Raw genomic sequence first — 20,224 nt, forward strand, 5'->3', positions numbered from 1 at the left:
GATTTTTTTTTATTATTATTTCCGGTCATCTCAGGCAAGTCCAAAATCAATACTTTCCACTTCTCAAATCACCAAGATGTAAATATTTGATGAAACTTCTGTAGCAAGAAACTTTCAGCCCTGACAGTACCTTAAAAGCATTGAATAACTTAAAGGATCTTTTCTACAAGTCTCTTAGATCAGTGATTGTAGAAATCAGTTATCTATCAGTCAGACAGATGAGTGATTTTATAATTGCAGGTACATGTGGTGTCAGAAACAGTATTTTTTTTCTGCTTTTATCAAATGGTTATATTTTTAATTATTTTAGTACTGTATTACTCATTGTTAGGAATTACAAGATGTTACAGTCCATAACAATATAATATTTTATATCTTAAATAGCTGAAAATCATGAATTCATTAGTCAGTGCATTTTTTTTCCAGCATGTATCATTGTGTAATCAAAATATTTTATTTAACTTTTCTTTTGGTAATATTTCATTCATTTTATTTATAAAAGCCCAAAGAGTAATTTACCTAATTCTACAACATTATTTAAAAAAATAATAATAAAAAATAATAATAATAACTTTTTTCTTTTAAAAATGTGTGTCCGTAAATCTTGCGTCAACTCTGTTACAGCACCATACTTTGTCTTTAAATTGGTGGTATTATCTTTCACAACTATGTAAGATACAGGAAATGATGTCACTTTCCCTCACTATTAAGATCTGAAGCACTGGCAAGTCTGTGCTCTCAATAAGAAAATATTTTAATCTAAAAAGTTCTTACACCAAGAGTTATTTAATAAAGTGTCAGATCTGTTACCACAATATCAAAAGGAAAACAGATTTTTTCACTGATCACACTTTGTGTTATTTAAAAGACTTTTAATCATGATTTCAGTAGTACCATGTGCTCTTATCATTTATGCTAGAAAGTGGAAAAAAATAAATACAATTGTCAATGCTGTTACCGTCAAACTCTGTTACCAAGTAACAATGATGACAATTCTGTTACTTTACAATTCTGTTACTTAAATAGAATTTTTTTTTTTTAAGGTATGCACACAAAAAACTATTAAATTGTTGTTTAAAATCTAATAAACATTATTGATTTATTTATGCACCCTTATAATATTTCAACAACATTTCTTTTTTTAATCGTTCACTAGGAGCTAATATTTTTCATCTGAAAATGTATTATATACAATATTATAATACATTTTCAGATGAAAAATATTAGCTCCTAGTGAACGGTTCTGTGAATGCATAGGTATTGTTTTTAATTTTTAAAAGTAAAAAAAGGAAGTAACTTGTGTTTGCCAAGCAGTGAAGCATCTGCTTTCATTCATGCAATAGTCATAATTTATTTCATTATAGATCTTGTTTGCCACTTCCTGATCTGGGAAGATTAAATGTTTTAGTCCTAATAAAACCATATAACTGTGAATATTTCGTCAGTGAGATCTAGATTTAAGTAGAGATCAGAAGGTCAGATTGTCAAGTAGGTAAATTAGTAGCAACTGATTAGGAATGTATTTGCAATTACTGGCCATTTCCTCTTATTTGAGGTCTAAATTAGAACTCTACATGCACTTCAACATGTATGATGAATATATAAATAGGCATTCAAAATATAAGTCAGAGGGCAAGACCTCTCTCTCTCAAAAATAAATAAATAAATAAATAAATAAATAAATAAACAAACATTAAGAAAAGAAGATCCATATAAAAATCCATATGAAATAACAACAAAAAGGAAAAACTGATCTTTTATTATGTTTTACTGACACAAAGTACAAACCAGACAAAATGACCATAAATAACATAATTAAAAGACAATAAGCAAATGTATTGTAAAAATTCCGTTGCAATGTTGTTTCTATACATCAGGGGTTCCCATGCTTTTTTTGGCAGTTCAGCTCCCTTAAGTGGTCACTTGAAGATATTTTTACATTTTCACATGTATTTATTATTATTGTTATTATTATTATATAACCTCAAAGATTGACCCTTGACCTTACGGAAATTGAACACTGAAATGTCCTGAAATGTTCATAATCATTTTTAATTTTAAAATATAAATATGTAAACAGTGATTTAATTTTCAGTGTTTGTGTGGCATTTTCAGTGCCTTCATGTGGTGTAATCCTCTCCTTCCTTAGAACAGTCCTGATTCAGACCATGTCAGTATTCATGTTCTTCCTGATTGGTCAGCTGGCTCACTCTGGCTGAGGAAAGCAGGAATGCCACTGCAGTACAGAGTTCTCCAACAAAAGAAACAGAGGCTAGAATCAGAGACCAGCCAAAGTAAATCTCGATGTCCTCCAGGGTTTTGTGGCCAGAGATGTCCACAGCCTCTTTGAAGGCAGCCGCAGAGTATGCCATGTAGACACAAATTCCAGCCAATGAGAGCATAGCTGTGAGGAACAGAGCAGGAAGACAGATGTTTGTAAGACATTCTCCAGTGGTTTTATATTGTAGAAGACAGTAAATTCATACATTGTACTGATCCCGGACAGTATTCACACCTTATAAATGGTTACGTTTACAATAGTTTTATGTCAGAATACATTCTCTTAAGTTGAATACTATAAGTATGCCATTTATGGGTTTATCTCCCCCCAAAATATAAACAATTGAGCCTTCCAGGCACCATCAAGATGAAATATTGATATTGTAATGATAAGATTAATTTTAAGGGTGTGATGAGTGTAATGGGTGTACTTATTTGTGTTATTATATTATTATTATTATTGTTAACTTAAAGTTTAGGTTTTTTGATAGTTTAAAAAAATTTACAAGGGTTTTTTTTTGTTTGTTTGGTTACTAAACTCATGTTTGTTTATTTCATAGTTTTATGAGTTTACTATAATTCTAAAATGTAAAATAAAAAAAATTAAAAACATTAAAAATAAAGGAGAAGCTGTGTTCAAATGTTTGACTGGCAGTGAAATGTATCTTTGTCAATGGAAACACATATTTTGTGAATAAATCTCTGCACTATTTGTTCTGCCGTCTATGCAGCAGTGACAATGAAATGCAACTCTAATGCAGCCCTCCACAATGAGGATCACTGTACTTAAAAGTCATTCATGCTGTTGCTCTTTGTACTTTAAAAAGTCCATAATTTTTGAGAACCCCCTTCATCATCAGAGCCCATCAGTTTCTGCTGATGAATAATCTTCAAGAATTTCAGTCATTTATTGGCTGAGATCTGAAGTCTGGTGACATTTAAGAGCATCGCTGCTTTGCAATGATGTCTTCATATCAGTCTGATTACGTTCAGAATCCATGTTGGGTTTAGTTGTTACCATGACATCTGCAAAGCAACATAAAATTGATTTTCTTTCTGTTATATGTACTGAGTGAATCTTGAAAGAGAAAGGCTTTTATCCTGAGAGGAATTTCAAGTGAACCTATATTTTCTCACAAATGATGTGGGTAGATATTTCATTTTAAAACATGAACCAGTGTCTGTGTAATAGAGTAGCACCAGTTAAATGGGTCCGGATAAAAATCTATTCCATTGTCCCCTAGTCCCCTAGCTTTTTAAAGTTATATAATAAAAAAAAGCCTTCTACAAACTGGCACCAACATTTCAAACGTAAAAAGCTGAATAAAATACAGTATGCATTATTTGAAAGATTTTCACTTTTTGTTCTACAACTTAAACTGCATACAGTCATGCCTCATATATGAGTTTTGAAGCCAGTGTATGTGTGTGGTTGCTAACAAGTTGGCCTACTAAATAAGGACAACGACCACAAGGATGTGCTTGACAAATCAGAAAACCATTCAAATCTTTGTTAGCAATAAATAAAGTAACTTGTTAGCAATCTCCTTTTTGGGTCAACCTTCAAATTGACATCCTGACTGAAAAATTTTATTGCTCCAATGTTGATCAAATGTCTTATTACAGAATTTATGTACAAATTTACCTATGACAGAATTATGACATTCGCATGATTTTTTTTTTATTGCATGATTTACTGCGTGATGTAGCCTATAGAATGTAGTTATACAGTATGCCCCTAAGAGATATTGGGGCAAAAATAACCCTGTGAGTTTTTGTTTCATATTTATATCATATGATATAGTTAAGCAATATCACACAAGCAAGCAGTTGTAGTTTCTTATTTAGAGTATCGTTTCATAAAAATAAAAGAATAAAAACATTTCCACATTAATAAAAATAAAAGGAAAAACATTAAAGGGATAGTTCACCCAAAAATATAATTTCTCATTATTTACTCACCCTCATGTAATTTAAAACTGTAATAAATACTGATAAAATTGTAATAAAAACTGTAATAAATTCTAATAAATGTAATAAATTATATGTTGGTATATATGTTGATATAAAAATGCAAATAAAAAGAAAATATATTGCATTCCTTGCTATTAACATAATTAAGTCTACATAATGTCAAGGTTTCCCAAACTGGGCCTCGTGAACTGCAGGGGGTTTTTAAGTTTAATGAAAAGCTAATAATTAAATCATGTAAAAATAATGAAAATCAAAATCAAACACTTACCAAAAAAATAACTGCATGTCAAGTGACATCAGAGAAACGTGAACATGCATGTGTTACTTAATTATTAATGATGCAATGTTGAAATGCTGAGAAAACACTTTTTAAATTAAAACAAATGCTGTTTGGCATCTCAATTTTCTGTGTAATTACAGCCACCTGAACATTGACTGACATCCACCTGAAAAGTCAACAAAACTTGAATAAATTATCAAAAAAAATAAAAGACTTATTTTTTGTAAATAAGCATTAGGCTATTTTAGAAAGGAACATTAAAAAATTGGAGGAATTAGGGAGAATCAATAAATTATGAATAATTTTATCGCTATTCTGTGAATAATCTGTAATCATGTAATCAATAAAAGTAACTCTGATTACAAGTATTTTCAAATGTAATTTTGTTGTTGTTGTTGTGAAGCTTATTCATTACTATCAAAACCGTCTAGATTTCCAGATGCTCTGTCAAGCATGACGTGGGCAGAATAAATATTCATGGCGCACATGAGGAACATTCAGAGGTGAAAGCAAGGGTGATGCTCACCACTGAACAGAAGCAGCACTCCGGTCAGGAGGAGCAGCAGGTAGGCTCGTGCCAACATACTGATGAAGCCCAGCATTCCTCCAATAAACAGCACAATCACGCTGAGAGGCAGGAGGACGATGAACGTTCCTTGCATGTCTGGAAAGAGAAGAGGACTGGATGTGTCAGTGCCGAAGCATGCTGATTTTTTCACCAATGGTTCCAGTCTTTGTCACACTAATTGGACCCATTTGGAAATAAGCAAAAAAAAAAAAAAAAAAAGCACAAAATTACTCCCTAACCATTGGGGCAATTATGAAAAATCAGTGTGTTTCTGAGCGTTAAGTTGGAATTTACCCAATTAATTTTGACTTTTGTGAAAACTTTTGTGGCATTAAAAATGTTTTGTTTATACATTCTGAATGGCAATCAGTATGGATAATCAGCATCATTTCAAAGAGCTTTATGTAATGATGTTTGTTCCCCATTGTGTTGATCATGAGACATTGTATGAAGTTGCCATTTATGCCAGAGTATGCATTTAGCAGCTGGCACATTTTTGACAGTTCTGATATTGGGCAGAATAAAAATATTTCACAGATGTCATAGGCCTCCATACCACTCATTCACAGGCCTTCTAATGACTTAATCCTACATTTCTTGAGCAGCCCATCCCTGGTAATTAGCCGACTGTTATAAAAGGAAACAGCTGGGAGCCAGCCTAGGAGATGCAGGTGAGTCAGTGTGAAAAGCTCATTTGACTTTCTTTTGTGTAGACTGACAAGTCAAAGCTCAGCTGTTGAGACTTTTCTGAGTACAGTACTATTCCCTTTGACAGTTTCCAGGAATTAGCCTATTACTTGTAAGATTTACTTGAAAAAAATCCTTTAACAATTTAAACTAACACATTTTAAGTACATTTTACTGCTCTAATATCAAGTACAGCTTATAAGTAAAATCTAATGAAATTATCATCCATTAAGAAATTAAATCTAATTGCATAAATATTAATTATATTAAATTTAGAAGTTTTGTTCATGTTCATTTTGTCTTTACCAGGGGTTCCAACTTTCATGCAGAGTTTAGTTCTAACCCTATTCAAACCCATCTGAACAAGCCAAGTGCCTTGAGTGCCGGTGTTGAGAACTTCTGGCCTGTACCTTTATCACAAATCACACAACTAAAATATAATTAAACAGTTTATTTTTTTTTACAACATAAAAGAAAGTGAATCAGTCACATTCACGTGACCTAGTAAAGTCTGGGCACACGTTTTTAAAGGTGCATTCAGTAAAAAAGAAAAGTGTTATGACTGACATTAATCAACAAAACATGCATACCTCCACTGGTATAGAATAGTAATATTTGGTCTATTGAAAACATAAAAAATAAAGTATGACTGAATGCTACTTCAAGTTTCTGCTGCTCTGTAATACAATTCAATCTCCATAACATGAACTACATTTGCTGCACCATTCACAGTTTTGACTTCAGGAGGTATAAAATATAGATGAAAAAAAGAAAATTAACAAACAGAACGAGATTTAGACAGAAAGTTTTAACCTGACAGAGGTTGGTAGTATATAAACAAAACTGCATTCAACGTAAAAACCATCAATCTGTCTTCCTCCTCTATCTTTGTCCACTCTATCAGCTCGTCACAACAGCTAGGTCACCCTGTAAATGAACAGACACAATTTGTGATATTAAAACAATGATCTAAAACATTTAACCACAATTTCATATTATGCAGTGAATAATAGGTAAAAATAACGAAAATAATGTTATATCATGCAAATCTATGCATAAATTTATACTTACATTTACTTTTTACATTTAGCAGACGCTTTTGTCCAAAGCGACTTGAGGACACATGAGGACAATAAAAGCAATCAAAACCAACAAAGGAGCAATAGTATGTACTATGACAAGTCTTGCCTGAATATGATAAAGACTAATCACTGCTTCTAAATGGTCTTCAATTTACATTACTCTGCAGTGAATCCAAATCCTTCTTAACCTTTTTAACCAACAAATTACAGATTGTTTGAGAAAAGAAAAGATTTAACAGACAAGACAGGATTTGCATGAGAGGCTTTACACTTAAATGTTCAATCAACTTGCATAAAAACACTTTTACTAACTACTTTCTATTCACACTTTTAAAAATTAGTCCTTTAAACATAATCGCTGGTGGCAACAGGTGCTTTCGGGTTATGTAGTATATGTGCGAAAAAACACGACAATTTATGAGATTAATACTATGTTATTGCTCTAAACTCACTTTATTACTTCAGTCGAGTGTTTGAAATAACGTTGAAATAGTATACTATCCACCGTATTTCTACACCCACTATATGTTGTCCTTTTTCATACTATTACAGTGAAATGCAAAGGGAAAAAAGACAATAATCACGAGAATAGCAACGTAAAAGAGCTCTAGCCATAGATATTCTAGATATTAGAACATGTCATGTTAAAATAGCAAGCGTTACGTCATTTTCATGAACCGGAAGTCTCTTCCATAGTTCTGCATTGAAGAATAGGTGGATACTATGCAATTGTTTTAATTTGGTAACTTTAGATAGCTAGCAGCTACTTTAAATAATTTACAGTAATTTCCAATCGTGCTCAAGTTTTTATGCGAAAAACAGTGTTTTGTGAATCTCTAAACTATTGAAAATATTTTAGCTGAAATGTGACTGCGCGCAAGTTAACTTTAATGAGTTTATGTGATTCAGATGAATGTTAACGTACTAACGAGTCGAGTAAACAAGAATTAAACTCCCAAAATGCACACGGACTAATGTATTACAAATCAGAAATCTAAAACAGAAAGGCAAACTTACCTTAAACATGAGAAAATCCAGCCATGCATCACTTCCAAGACAAGCCCAACTCTGATCCACCGCGCGGGTCCAAACAAACTGTGCTTTTAGATTAAAATTTAGGCTACTCAGTATTTCTAGATTATGTGCAATGAATGACTTTAAAATGTAAATATTACAAGAAGATATTAGTAAGAGTTACTCTTCCAATGCAGTTCATTAATTACATGAATTAAATGTGTACATTTTAATGCTGTACACAAATTGTTATACACAATATTAGGCCTGCTGTTTTTACTGTATTTTTGATCAAATATATGCCGCATTGGTAAGCACAAGAGACATATTTCAAAAATATTAAATATATATATATATATATATATATATATATATATATTTTTTTTTTTTTTTTTTGCTATAACCAATAAATAATCATTCTTGTATTTCTTTGCATAGGCCCTATTTATAGAATTTATGTAAACATACTGTATTATTATACTGCCGGACATGCTTGCCAACAGTTTTAGAGACCTTAGAGTCTGTATTGATTAGAGGGTTTTAAAAGAAAAATGGAAAGCTCTTGTGCATCTATTAAGCATTAAGATTAAAGATAGTGCAGCATGTTCAAAGCGATGGATTTTCTTTAATGGCTTCATTATGGACCACAAACGGCTTTTAGTAATGATGGGATGTGAAGGAGACAAAGATTAAAACCTGTTATTGTTGTAATATGATGTACGCATTTAAATGCCCTTATACAGAAAGAAAGACATATAGACATATTTTTTTTTTCTTTTTTCACTTGTGAAACATATTGATTGAGTGAAACATGTTGACTGAGTCTAAGGATAGTCTACTTCTTACGTTAATGCAAACCAATTCAAATTGTTGGCCTCCATATTGACATGTTTGGATATTTGCTGCAAAAAGTCAGTACAGACAGTGACAGGTTGCCATTCGCGATCAAGTCACAGATCAAACTGTCATATTATAATCAAGCCAGCTATTATTTTCATTCTGGAACAGCCACAACATGTCCATAAGGTGACTGAATTGGACAGGGGCATTTTCACACTCCTTTCACTGCACTATTTTTGGAGCAGCCATAAACATTTCAAAGAACAAGGTGTCTATGATGGTGTTCAACACATAAGGCATTTTCTTTTACTGTTCATCCACAGATTATTTTTAGGCGAATTATCCAGCGCAGAGTCAGGGAAAGATATATTGAATTACCTTTAGGGGGGAATTTAGCTAAGTTTTGTGCAGCGACTGCTATCTAATCAAAACAACATCCTGGCAACCCAGGCTTATTGAGTTTATTGTTCAAAAGCAGAACAGAAACTAAATCCAATTGAGCCAGATAAGAGGTCTTGAATCTTAGATAATCTTGGTTTTACAACCTCATTACAGTCTCTTGTGGCAGGTACAGATAATGTTTCAGGTATGGACAATGAGCATGTGAGTTTTACAAAATCTCAATAGACCTACACAAGTGCCTTGAATATCTCAGAAAATAATATATTTGATAGTGTATGATGTACAGGATAGATAAGAAGACTTTTCTGTATCTCAATTTCCTTTTGCTTTTCTCAGTGGCTTTTCTATAATCATCAGTAGCCCCTCACTGCAGAACACAAGATCCAGGGGGCGTGGTTGGATCCACATCTAGGGGGTGGAGATTGGTAGGTTAAGGGGTGGAGATGGGTGGGTTTAGGGATCTAGGGGTGGAGATTGGTAGGTTTAGGGGTGGAGATGAGTGGCTTTAGGGATCTAGCGGTGGAGATGGGTAGGTTTAGGGATCTAGGGGTGGATATTAGTAGGTTTAGGGGTGGAGATTGGTACTGTATGTTTAGGGTTTGGAGATGGGTGGGGTAAGGGATCTAGGGGTGGAGATTGGTATGTTTAGGGGTGGAAATGGGTGGATTTAGGGATCAAGCGGTGGAGATGGGTAGGTTTTAGGGATCTAGGGGTGGATATTAGTAGGTTTAGGGGTGGAGATTGGTTAGGGGTGGAGATGAATATGTTTAGGGAAATAGATCTAGGGGTGGAGATTGGTAGGTTTAGGGGTGGAGATGGGTGGGTTTAGGGATCTAGGGGTGGAGATTGGTAGGTTTAGGGGTGGAGATGGGTGGGTTTAGGGATCTAGGGGTGGATATTAGTAGGTTTAGGGGTGGAGATTGGTATGTTTAGGGATCTAGGGGTGGAGATTGGTATGTTTAGGGGTGGAAATGGGTGGATTTAGGGATCAGGGGGTGGAGACAGGTAGGTTTAGGTATATCTAAGGTGGGAGGAGTTGGATCTGGATCCAACCACGCCCCGTGGATCTTGTGTTTTGCAGTGGACCATCTCATAATCATCGATACTATAAATTATTAACACATTTTGCAAGCTGCAGTAACAATTCTACATTTATTGGTTCATTTTAAAACAAAAATAAATTATTACTGGTGATTGTTTAGCAATAAAAAGACATGAAATTTGGAGTGATCTTGTATATAGCCAACAGCTATGTTGAGATTGCTAAAAAAGAAAGCAGAAGCAAAACAAAAGAAAATAATGTTGTGGGGTCTGCTGGCAGGTGGGCTCACAATATTAGCAGAGAAACACATGCAGCTGTGTTTCTACCAAAGCTGTTTCTGCCCTCTAATTGAAGAGTGCTTCCATGAAAATTTAAAGATAATGAGGCATTTTGAAGGCATTGTGTTCAGTTTCTTAATTAGGAAATTTACATGATGCCATTCAGGTGAAAATAGCCTTAAAACACCTTGTTCTGACAGTCTGAGAATATAAATACATATTTTCATATATTTCTGTGCCTCTATATGTAGGATGCCAATATACACACTAATAGTTCCTTTTCTGAAGTTTGCAGCCTGCGCATTTATCATAAATGTGTTAAAATTACTGAACATACCTATTAACTATAATTTTTTTCTTGCTTGGGGGGTGGGGGGGTATCTTTAAAACAAGATTTATTTTAAGGATTTGGTTTTGTCTGCTGTGAGAAGCTTATAATAAATACAAATTCATGAGATATGTGGATGATATGACACACAGATCTTACTTAGTATCTGCCTTTGTGATTCTGATAAGTTTCTTCCTGTTCCAAAAGGATTCATAAATGGCCAGCACTGGTTATGAACTGTAAAGAGAGAATAACTTCATCCATCCACATGATATCCTCATGCATTAAAATCACAAGCAGAATGTCAAACACAAACATGTAATGTGACTTACAGTTACAAGTCCTCCACAGTCCAGAATGTGAGCTCAGAGACTCAGATGAGCTGTTTTCTCTCTTAGAAGTGTCAATGATGTACCAAAAATCGGTTCCAATTGCCAGAACGAGACCTACAAAGCTGAGGACACCAAAGGTGACCACAAAACTGGCCAAACCTGTGAAAGTGATTTTCATTTTGTCTGAATGCGGCTTTCTACGGTGTTTGAAGAGAAACTCCTCCTTCTATAGTGCTTTAAGTGTTCTTCTTTCCCTCAGCGCTGCCTTTCTGGAAGCCCCTCGCTGGATGCTTTGCTGTTTATCTATTAACAGCTCGTGTTGGCCGCTTTTACCAAAAGAGGGCAGTATGGTCCTCTCTCTCTCTCTCTCTCTCTCTCTCTCTCTCTCTCTCTCTCTCTCTCTTTGGTTGACTTTGAACTGTTGCACAGATAAATGCAGTTGGTGATTAAAAACCACAAAACATGATTAGTTAAAGTCGTAATTAGTACTACAGATGCTATCATTCCCCCTCTCTCATTATTAATATGCAAACCTTTGTTTGTTTGTATCAGATAATTATCACAGGGACCTCTAACCCAGACAGCAAGCAGTTTCGGCCCAGATCCGGCCCACATCTGGCCCGCATCCGAAACTGCTTGCTGTCTGGGAAATGAATTTAATTGGTAAAGTCTTTCAGCTCAGCCTCCAGTCAGTTGTCAGGCAAGTTTCTGTTCCTGTACGATCAAAAATCAGAAAACTGAGTGAATGAATAGCGATCACTATTGACGAAATATCAATAGTAGTAGTAGTAGTAGTAATAATTTATAGCAATATAGCAGATATTATATCCATAATAATAATAATAATAATAAATGTAATAAACGAATAATAGACTGTCAAAAATATTTGATAATAATATACATTGTTTTGTTTATAAATTTGCTATATAATAAAATAATAATAATGGCGTTATTATAATATTACAGTACAACTTTGGAACTATTTATTTAGAGCTGTCTTTCACCCAAGTCTAACCTCTCATAAACTGCAGTATAACATTTATTTTAAGCTATCTCATCATATACGCTCGTATTTTAGTTAATTTAATTCAATTGACTACACAAATTATGTAAACTCCTCGGTAAATATTGACAGCTCTTTGCCCCAGAGCTGATTAGAAGACTACGAGGTATGAAGATACTGTAGTAGACTAACATGTGTCAGAATATAGTGAGCTGCATAGCTAGACATTACTAAACTTTCCGAACCAAGTAGGCTACTTAGGTAGCAGTTAGTCCGCTCCCTAGAAGTCACAACCTTGCGCAAATTTCAAGTAGGCTAATCAGTTAATTAGATGTTTGCTTTACCTAACTCTACGATAGCATACGTAATCAGTTATTTCCTTAAGTAAAATAAAGCGAGACGATCGCCTTTTGAATGGAAACGATCAGAAAGAAAGTGGCGTTTGAGTGCAATAGATCACTCAGGCCCCACTTCAATATATTTTAGTCAAGATTACAATAGCTTTCAGTCGAGTCCAAAAAAAATCCAAGCGTTCAATTCAAGTTGTCTTAAACTTTAATCAGACGACTTGTTGAAGGATGATGAGCTATATTAATGAAACTGCTCTATTCACCAGAGCTAGAGTGCCATGCAGCCTTGGCCATGGACCAGGTCACATTTAGAAATGACACTGTTCTACCAGATGTCCATCTGCTGTTACCAAATGCTTGCCATCTCATGAAGAGACTTAACAGCATAGGACAGCCAGGTAAGGAGAGCAGCAAATCAGCATATCAGAGGGATTTCTGAAGGATCATGTGACACTGAAGACTTGAGTAAGGACTGCTGAAAATTCAGCTTTACATCACAGGAATACATTTGAACACTGTGGCACATTTTGAACATTTCATGCATTTTGTGTTTAATTTGCATACTGTACACAGTGCATATTATAAGTATGTTAGATGTATGTTAGTATATTATTCTGAACAAACCTATTTTTTTTTTTGCTATATATTTTTTTCTGTTACTTGATACTTATTTTTGGCATATTTACAATTTCATGGTAGTGCTCCATATGACATTTTTGAGAGTTTGTCATTAGCAGCTGTAACCTTTTGTGTTAACAGCCTTGGTTCCTGGCTATTTGGTTTCCATGTGTGCCTTAAATACTTATAAAATGACTGTCAACCATTCCCTGTATACACAGGTTTGACCTTTAAGCTTTAGAAGGCTATTAGCCTATGAATTTAAATGACCAGCAGGCAGTCGGCTGAGGTTTATTTATAATCGGCTATAATACTTTATATAAAGAATAGTTTTTTTTTTTTTTTTTATGTGGGCAAATTGAACAATAAACACAGCAATTTGTACTAATGTTATGGTCAAGTTTTTTTATTTATTTTTTTTTTTCTGCTGTGTACCGGGTCAATAATGCCCAGGCTCACAACATTTCAAAGTCTTGGTCTAAATTCATGGAAAGCCTATTCTGGTCCTTAAACCCCTGATGTGACCGTGTTGCATAGGCTGTGATTCATTATCCTCACCAGAGCAGCTAGGCTCAAATGAAGCTGAAATTATACCATACATGGCCTATCACTATTCTTAAAAAAAAAAAAAAAAAAAAAAAAAGAGACAGATTTTGAATGCCTTAGATGAGGTGACCTTTACAACACTATAGACTGGAGCTGACACTGTAAAACTGAGCCTACAGTTCTGCTCTTGAATAATAAGATGCATGCTGTTCCAAATCCATCAGGCAGAAATGACAGTTTTAAACTTTTGACGAAAAGTTCTATGCCCATACTTTCTCTATCAATCTAACTTTTAAACATAGTCCATTACTAATTAAAATCATCCAGACTGATTTTTATGCTTTTTTTTATGGCAACACCTCTGGAGGATGTAGGGAAACAGGTGAGGACAGTGATGAATGGTTATGCCATACATCTACTCTGCTACAGTGTTCAAAGTTGTGTCGTTTGTCACTGCAGATCTGGCATGGTGCTTTCCTATTAGCCGATTTCATCCTGGCACAAGCAAACATGTTCAAAGGCGCCACGGTCCTTGAACAGTATTATCATTGCAATGGTGGCCAAAACGGTGTACTGCACAGATGGTGATATGATTGAGTTGATTAAGTAATTTAAAGTAAAATGTGCCTTTGAAACATTTTAAAGCATGCAAAAATAGAGAATAATGCATCAGAGATTGTCCATCATGTTGATCCCCTTGCTGCTATACATTTTCACATATATAAAATCTGAAGGATCATGTGACACTGAAGACTGCTTCAGCCTTGCCATCACATGTTTTGAAATATATTCAAATAGAAAATGGCTATTTTAAGTTGTAATAATATCTTGCAAAATTACTGTATTTTGATCAAACAAATGCAGGCTTGGTGAGCATAAGAGCTAATAACTAAATTAATTGTTTATTATTTTTTCCCCAAAATTGCATAATTGTAAATGGTTAACACATTAACCTGTAGAGTTCTAAACAAATATTCTGTAAAATATTTTTCCTTGCATACCCATGAACATCTGGAAAAATCCACCTATGTCAAAGGATGTTTCAGTTTCTTTTGGAAGTGGTGTGGATGCAGTGATTACTGTTTCTTTCTTTCTTTCTTTCTTTTTCTTGATTGCTGCTATTTCAACCATTTGCTTTTTTTCTGTAAGTTTCTGTAATACAGTCAGGTTTCTTTGGAAAGAAGTTCCTTTATTAGAGTGGCATGACTGGATTGATGTTCTCAGATCAGTGCAAGCAGATGGAGCCATCATTTTAAAGAGAAAGAAAAGAGCTTGGAGAGACAATAAAAGACACCATTATCTTCAAAGTGTCTCTTCATAATGGTCCGAGGCTACAGAAAAAATGCTTGTAGATTTTACACCCAGATGTTATTCGCAAGAGACTTTTGTTGTGTGCGGTATTATTGTGTTAATTCATGAATTGATGTTTGTGTTTGTGTATGCTAACAGGATATGGACAAAAGCTGTTTCTGGAGTGTTTGAGAGAGTAAAACATTGATTTATAACTTCAGTATTGAGTAGACTGGAGAGGCCAGTGGTTTGATTGCTTTATGCGGATGGTGTCACAGTATTCATTGACACACTCCCTCCTGTGAGATTTGTGCTGGACCTTTTCTAAGTCCTCTTATTATTTCACTCTGCCCCTGTACAGAGAATTACAACAGATTATTGTGGCTTTGTAAAGAACTAGCAGGAGCTTTAAAGGCACCACTAGATTATGATTAAGAACTAATTTGATACATATTTATAAGTTTCAGAAAGAAATGTTAATGCAAATCAAGCATGAACTGGATTAAAAGGCTTCATAGTCCACAAACACATTGGGCACTAAGGATGCACCAATGTAAAAATTATAGTCGATACCAATTAGCTTATAATTATTTTTCTGTCATGGCCAATAACCAATTAATGACCAATATCAAAATGTCATACTATTTTGTCTAATTAAAAATACAACACTGAAAACTGAAATATTGTATGTGAATCCTATTTGAATTAGCAAAATAACATTATAAATGTACAATATGAAAAATGGTAAAGATAAAGACAAGAGATCTACCTGTGTTTTCAATTATTATTTTACATTTATTAAATAAGACATTAAAGTCTATGTTTAGCATTATTATTTTAATTTTAATTTAAACAAAAGAAAATGTTAAAATTTTAAATGAACTTAAAGTGACCGTTAGATGGCACATGTAATTCTACATGTAACAATAGCATAAATGAGCATGCACAATTAAGTATCCAAAGCAGGTTGGGTCAGGTTGTCCATGTCCACACATTGCCTGGTGGACTTTCCCAAACCTGATTTATTCTGTTTAATTTTACACCAATAATAAACACATTAACATGTCAGTGTTATGTAACTCTCACACTAATTTGTTTTCAGTCTCATTCAGTATAATAGTGTCATCTCTTTCTTTTCACTAGTCTTTTAAACTGCACTGGTGTTTGAATTAGTCTCAGTACATTTCAAAACATTTTAGCTTTCTGATTGGTTTCAGAAGATAAAGAGCTTGTTTTGGATGGATGGAAGTTTATTTTATTATTATTGTTAACTCACTAAATGAAAACATCTTTGTTTTTTTTGCAAATGTTGGTGACGACCTTCTGCGCATGTGTCAGAGAAATGTGACTTTGAACAAGCAGCACTTTGAAGCCCAAGGTAAACATAAACATCATATCAGGATGTTAAGCAGCTCTTACTCATTAACGACAGCTTTTAGGCTCCTTTTCATGTTGATAAAGTGTAGAGAGTGCCTGTGCGTGTGCTTCTCCAAATGTAATAGTGTAAACAAGCCAGTTCTTAAGTAAAATACAGTTTGAATTTAACACAGCAGGAGTATGAAAGAAGCTTGTTCCTATGGAAACGATTTTCCTCAGTTCATTTTTGTACTTGATTTATGTACTTGATCAGGACTAAAGTCTAAGTGTTTGTCTGGATGTTCTCCATAATATATGGTGAAGCTGAAACTAGATTTTTACATTTTCTGAAGAAATCAAGGGTAGTGCTTAAGCTTGCAAAAGTCACCACTGAGTTGTTGTTAAGTGGTTACTAAGGCATTCAAAGTGGTTCTTGATGGGTGCTATTGTAGGGGATATTGTTCTTTTGGGAGGTCCTACTTCAATTGGGACATAAAGTTCCTGCTAGGGGCTACTTGCTGTAGGCTGTATGAGTAAATCCATTGAACTTTACACCATTATTGAACACAACTGAATGAACACTGTACTGACATGAACTAAATAAGTCTTGTAAAGAAGTCTTATTACAGTAGAATCTGGATTTGATGACATTTGCATCATTGATTGTGTTATTTTCCTGGTTATTACTGTAAAGCTGCTTTGAGACAATCTGAATTGTATAAAGTGCTATAAAAACCAAGGTGACAAGAAACCAAGAGCTGTGTTGAAAAGCCATGAATTTGAGTGATGTTTGATGTTTTATACTTAAATTTAAATAAATTAAATTTCCATTAAAATACATTAATAATAACTAAATAAAATAATTGTATTCAAATATGTAACTATTTAGTATACAGGAACATTGTTAAAAGAGGCAATAAACACTAATACAGCTAACTGTAGCTATTGCATTTTTTTATTTTAAGTGTGTTAGTGTGTGTGTGTGTGTGTGTGTGTGTGTGTGTGTGTGTGTGTGTGTGTGTGTGTGTGTGTGTGTGTGTGTGTGTGTGTGTGTGTGTGTGTCTGTATTTAAACCTGCTGTGCTCAAGTGACATTTGGCAACATACACTGCAAAGTTTGCCATTTAAATAGATATTGATTTAAAGTCTAAATTCCAGCATCATCATATGTCGAAAAGATAAAGTCAGGTAAAACATGAGCTTACTGATGTAATCCAATCAGTCTGCCGTTTTATTCAAAGCATCACTCATGGTAGGAAGTTTCCATAAATACTTTAAGTCCCTTTTTATTCCCTTTCCTTCATCTTTTGATTTCCCTTCTATAGACCCAACAGAGAGCAAAATAAGGGTGCAGCTGCTGGACGGCAGATGATTTCTGCACAGGTAAGAATTCAAGGAGAATCAGGTGTGAGATGCTAATTGGTGTGGTTTAGAGCCAGACCTGAGATCCTAACATGGCCAGTTATACCTATAATGCTGCGCAGTCTCCTCACCTCCTGTTGAATCCATTTGTAAGTGGGAAGTAGTCTATGTAAGGGCAGTTGACACAGTATAATACACAGGGATTCCTCACACTCATAATACCAGTGATGTTGACTTGTGCGCTAGGAGTTGTGAAAGTCAGCGTGTGGTTGTCATCTCATTTCCCCTCATATTTCAACTCTCTCCAGACACTGATTTGGAGTTCTGCTGGACTGACTCAGAAATTGTGGACTTACATGATAATACCACATTTGTGATCGCGGCAGATGGTAAATTTGCAGAGAGTGCTTTCCATAATTATACAATGAATTCATTGCTTTAAAAACTGCCACAGACTGGAGAGACTATTAACATAATGAATGAATAGATGAAGGCGCTCTCATTGAGCATGATGAAAGCTTGAATTATATTAATTAGTTATTTGTTAAGGATGTTTTTGTACTTCCCCTTATGATGACGATCTTTCAGACGCTCTGTTCAGAACATTATACAGACTTGCGAGCAACATGCGACACCCCAGCACAACCTACATCTCCATAGAAAAGAGGTAAGAGCGGCCTATTACTAGCCCCACCAAGACATTCAGATCACTTATCATCTTATTTGTTAGCATTCATCATTGTAACTGTCGACAGTAATAAATTAAATTTAAATAATAATATAAAGCTGGTGAGGAGCACTTGTCTGCATTTATTTAATAATTCAGTTGTTTGTTTGAATGTGTATCATACACAATAGTAGTCAATTATTTGTTTGCTTGTTCTGATCCTTTCAAGCATGCTCTTGTTACTGCCTTTAGGGGGAGCTGTTCGTGCTTGTAGTAGATATTGTGTTCTGATTAACAATGTTAAAAACATGTCATCTTGTATTCTCTCCTCTGCAGGAACTCTGGAAGGTGACGGAAGAAAGACTTTAATATATAGCACCAAAGGTTTTTAACGTTTCTTTTTAACAGCAGGATTTATAATGTTTGCAGAATTGATCTGTCTTTGTAATTCCTATTTTACTTAAAGGGGTCATATGACGTTGCTAAAAAGAACATTATTGTTTCTCCTCTATTCCCTGCCTTTCTGAAACGCGTTGATTTTTAAAAAGCTAATTGTTCTGAAAAAGCGAGGTGTGCTCTGATTGGCCAGCTATCCAGTGCATTGTGATTGGGCGAATGCCTCAAGCGTGTGACAGAAATGTTACAGCCTTAACATACTGTGATGCCGTCTCCCACAAGAACAACACCAATCCAGCCTCCCCTCTTTCATGCACATCCCATCATCGGTTCTCTTTTAGCAGTTCAGTCAACGTACTATTAGGAGTAACTGAATAACTCGGGATATTGGTTTATTTTGCATCAGAGGGAGTGTAAGGCACGTTTATTTGTGGATCAGTGCATACTGGAGACGCAAATCGTTTCAAACGATTCAGTTCGATTTGGTGAACTGGTTCGACCGGTTCACTAAGAAGAGCCAGTTAAAAAGAAAGATTCATTTGCGATCTGGACATCACTAGACGAGACAAAACAAATAACACCCATTACAAACGAGGCATTTGTTGCATCCAGTGGGGACATAATTACTGATTATAATGACTTATACTGTGTTTTTACGCATTGCGTTGCATATGGCGCTTTGTAACCATAAAACCATGTTTGCATTAATGCATTTCTGATCTGAGAAACAACAAAGAACAAGCCTACTCTACACAGCTCAAAACTTGCCGTTTGAATCATCATTGGCAAATTATTTAAATATAAAAAACGTACTTACAGGCTGTGAGTCAGAAGCTCTAGACTCTCCTTGCAAAGATTGAACTTCCCAACTTTATAGAAACAGCCGTTGTGCCACAGACACATTGCAGGCTACTGGTTCTGGAAACAGTCCTCATCCTCCATAAAATGCACAGCACACATCTGAATATTTGGGTTGAACTGTTCTGGAAGTGGTTTTACCACTGATTTCTAGTTGTGTCCTCTCTTGGAAGGCCAAACAAAGTACTGTAGTTTCGCTTTCACAACGAAACACACAGCGACTCCACAACATGGCGGCGGCAGCAACAATACTACAGCGAGAATAAAAGTTACCCCTTCTTTCTTTGCGTGAACATTTGGGTGGTGTTATGCAAATCTTTCCACATAAGCCCCTTTCACACTGCGATTCCGGAAAATACACGGGTAATGTGTCCCGGCAATTGTTCCCGAGTCACTAGATTTTGCCCCTTTCACACTGCCAGTGATTTCCCGGAATATGTACGTGCGTTCACACACAACCCATAAGGGTCCCGTGAAAACATGTGATATAAGGGTGTGACGTGTAATGTACAAGTCGAAAATGCTAGGCACGTTAACTTTTACTTAATCTCAGCTTCAGCGCGGAAAGTGAGGAACTAACTGATCTATGCTTCGTTACAGTTTGCACTTATTTGTTTCATCGCGAACGTTGATCTGCCTTCAAAACACCTGGTAAAAGAGTCACGCGATAAC

At 34.9% G+C, this 20,224-nt stretch overlaps 1 protein-coding gene and 1 pseudogene across 1 annotated transcript; one reads left to right on the plus strand and one right to left on the minus strand.

The window, feature by feature from the left end:
* Nucleotides 1–1,776: 1,776 nt before the first annotated feature.
* LOC109053730 (transmembrane protein 114-like) lies at nucleotides 1,777–11,420 on the minus strand. The gene is made up of 4 exons (XM_019071054.2): nucleotides 11,108–11,420; nucleotides 10,935–11,012; nucleotides 5,061–5,198; nucleotides 1,777–2,404 (listed from the first exon to the last, which is right to left on the minus strand). The coding sequence occupies exons 1-4, from the start codon at nucleotides 11,283–11,285 to the stop codon at nucleotides 2,172–2,174; spliced, it is 627 nt and encodes a 208-aa protein (XP_018926599.2). The 5' UTR covers nucleotides 11,286–11,420; the 3' UTR covers nucleotides 1,777–2,171.
* A 572-nt stretch (nucleotides 11,421–11,992) lies between these two features.
* LOC109110685 lies at nucleotides 11,993–18,796 on the plus strand (annotated as a pseudogene).
* The last annotated feature ends 1,428 nt before the right edge of the window (nucleotides 18,797–20,224 follow it).

Source organism: Cyprinus carpio, chromosome A3 (genome assembly GCF_018340385.1).
Source record: "Cyprinus carpio isolate SPL01 chromosome A3, ASM1834038v1, whole genome shotgun sequence".
Taxonomy (NCBI): Eukaryota; Metazoa; Chordata; class Actinopteri; order Cypriniformes; family Cyprinidae; genus Cyprinus; species Cyprinus carpio.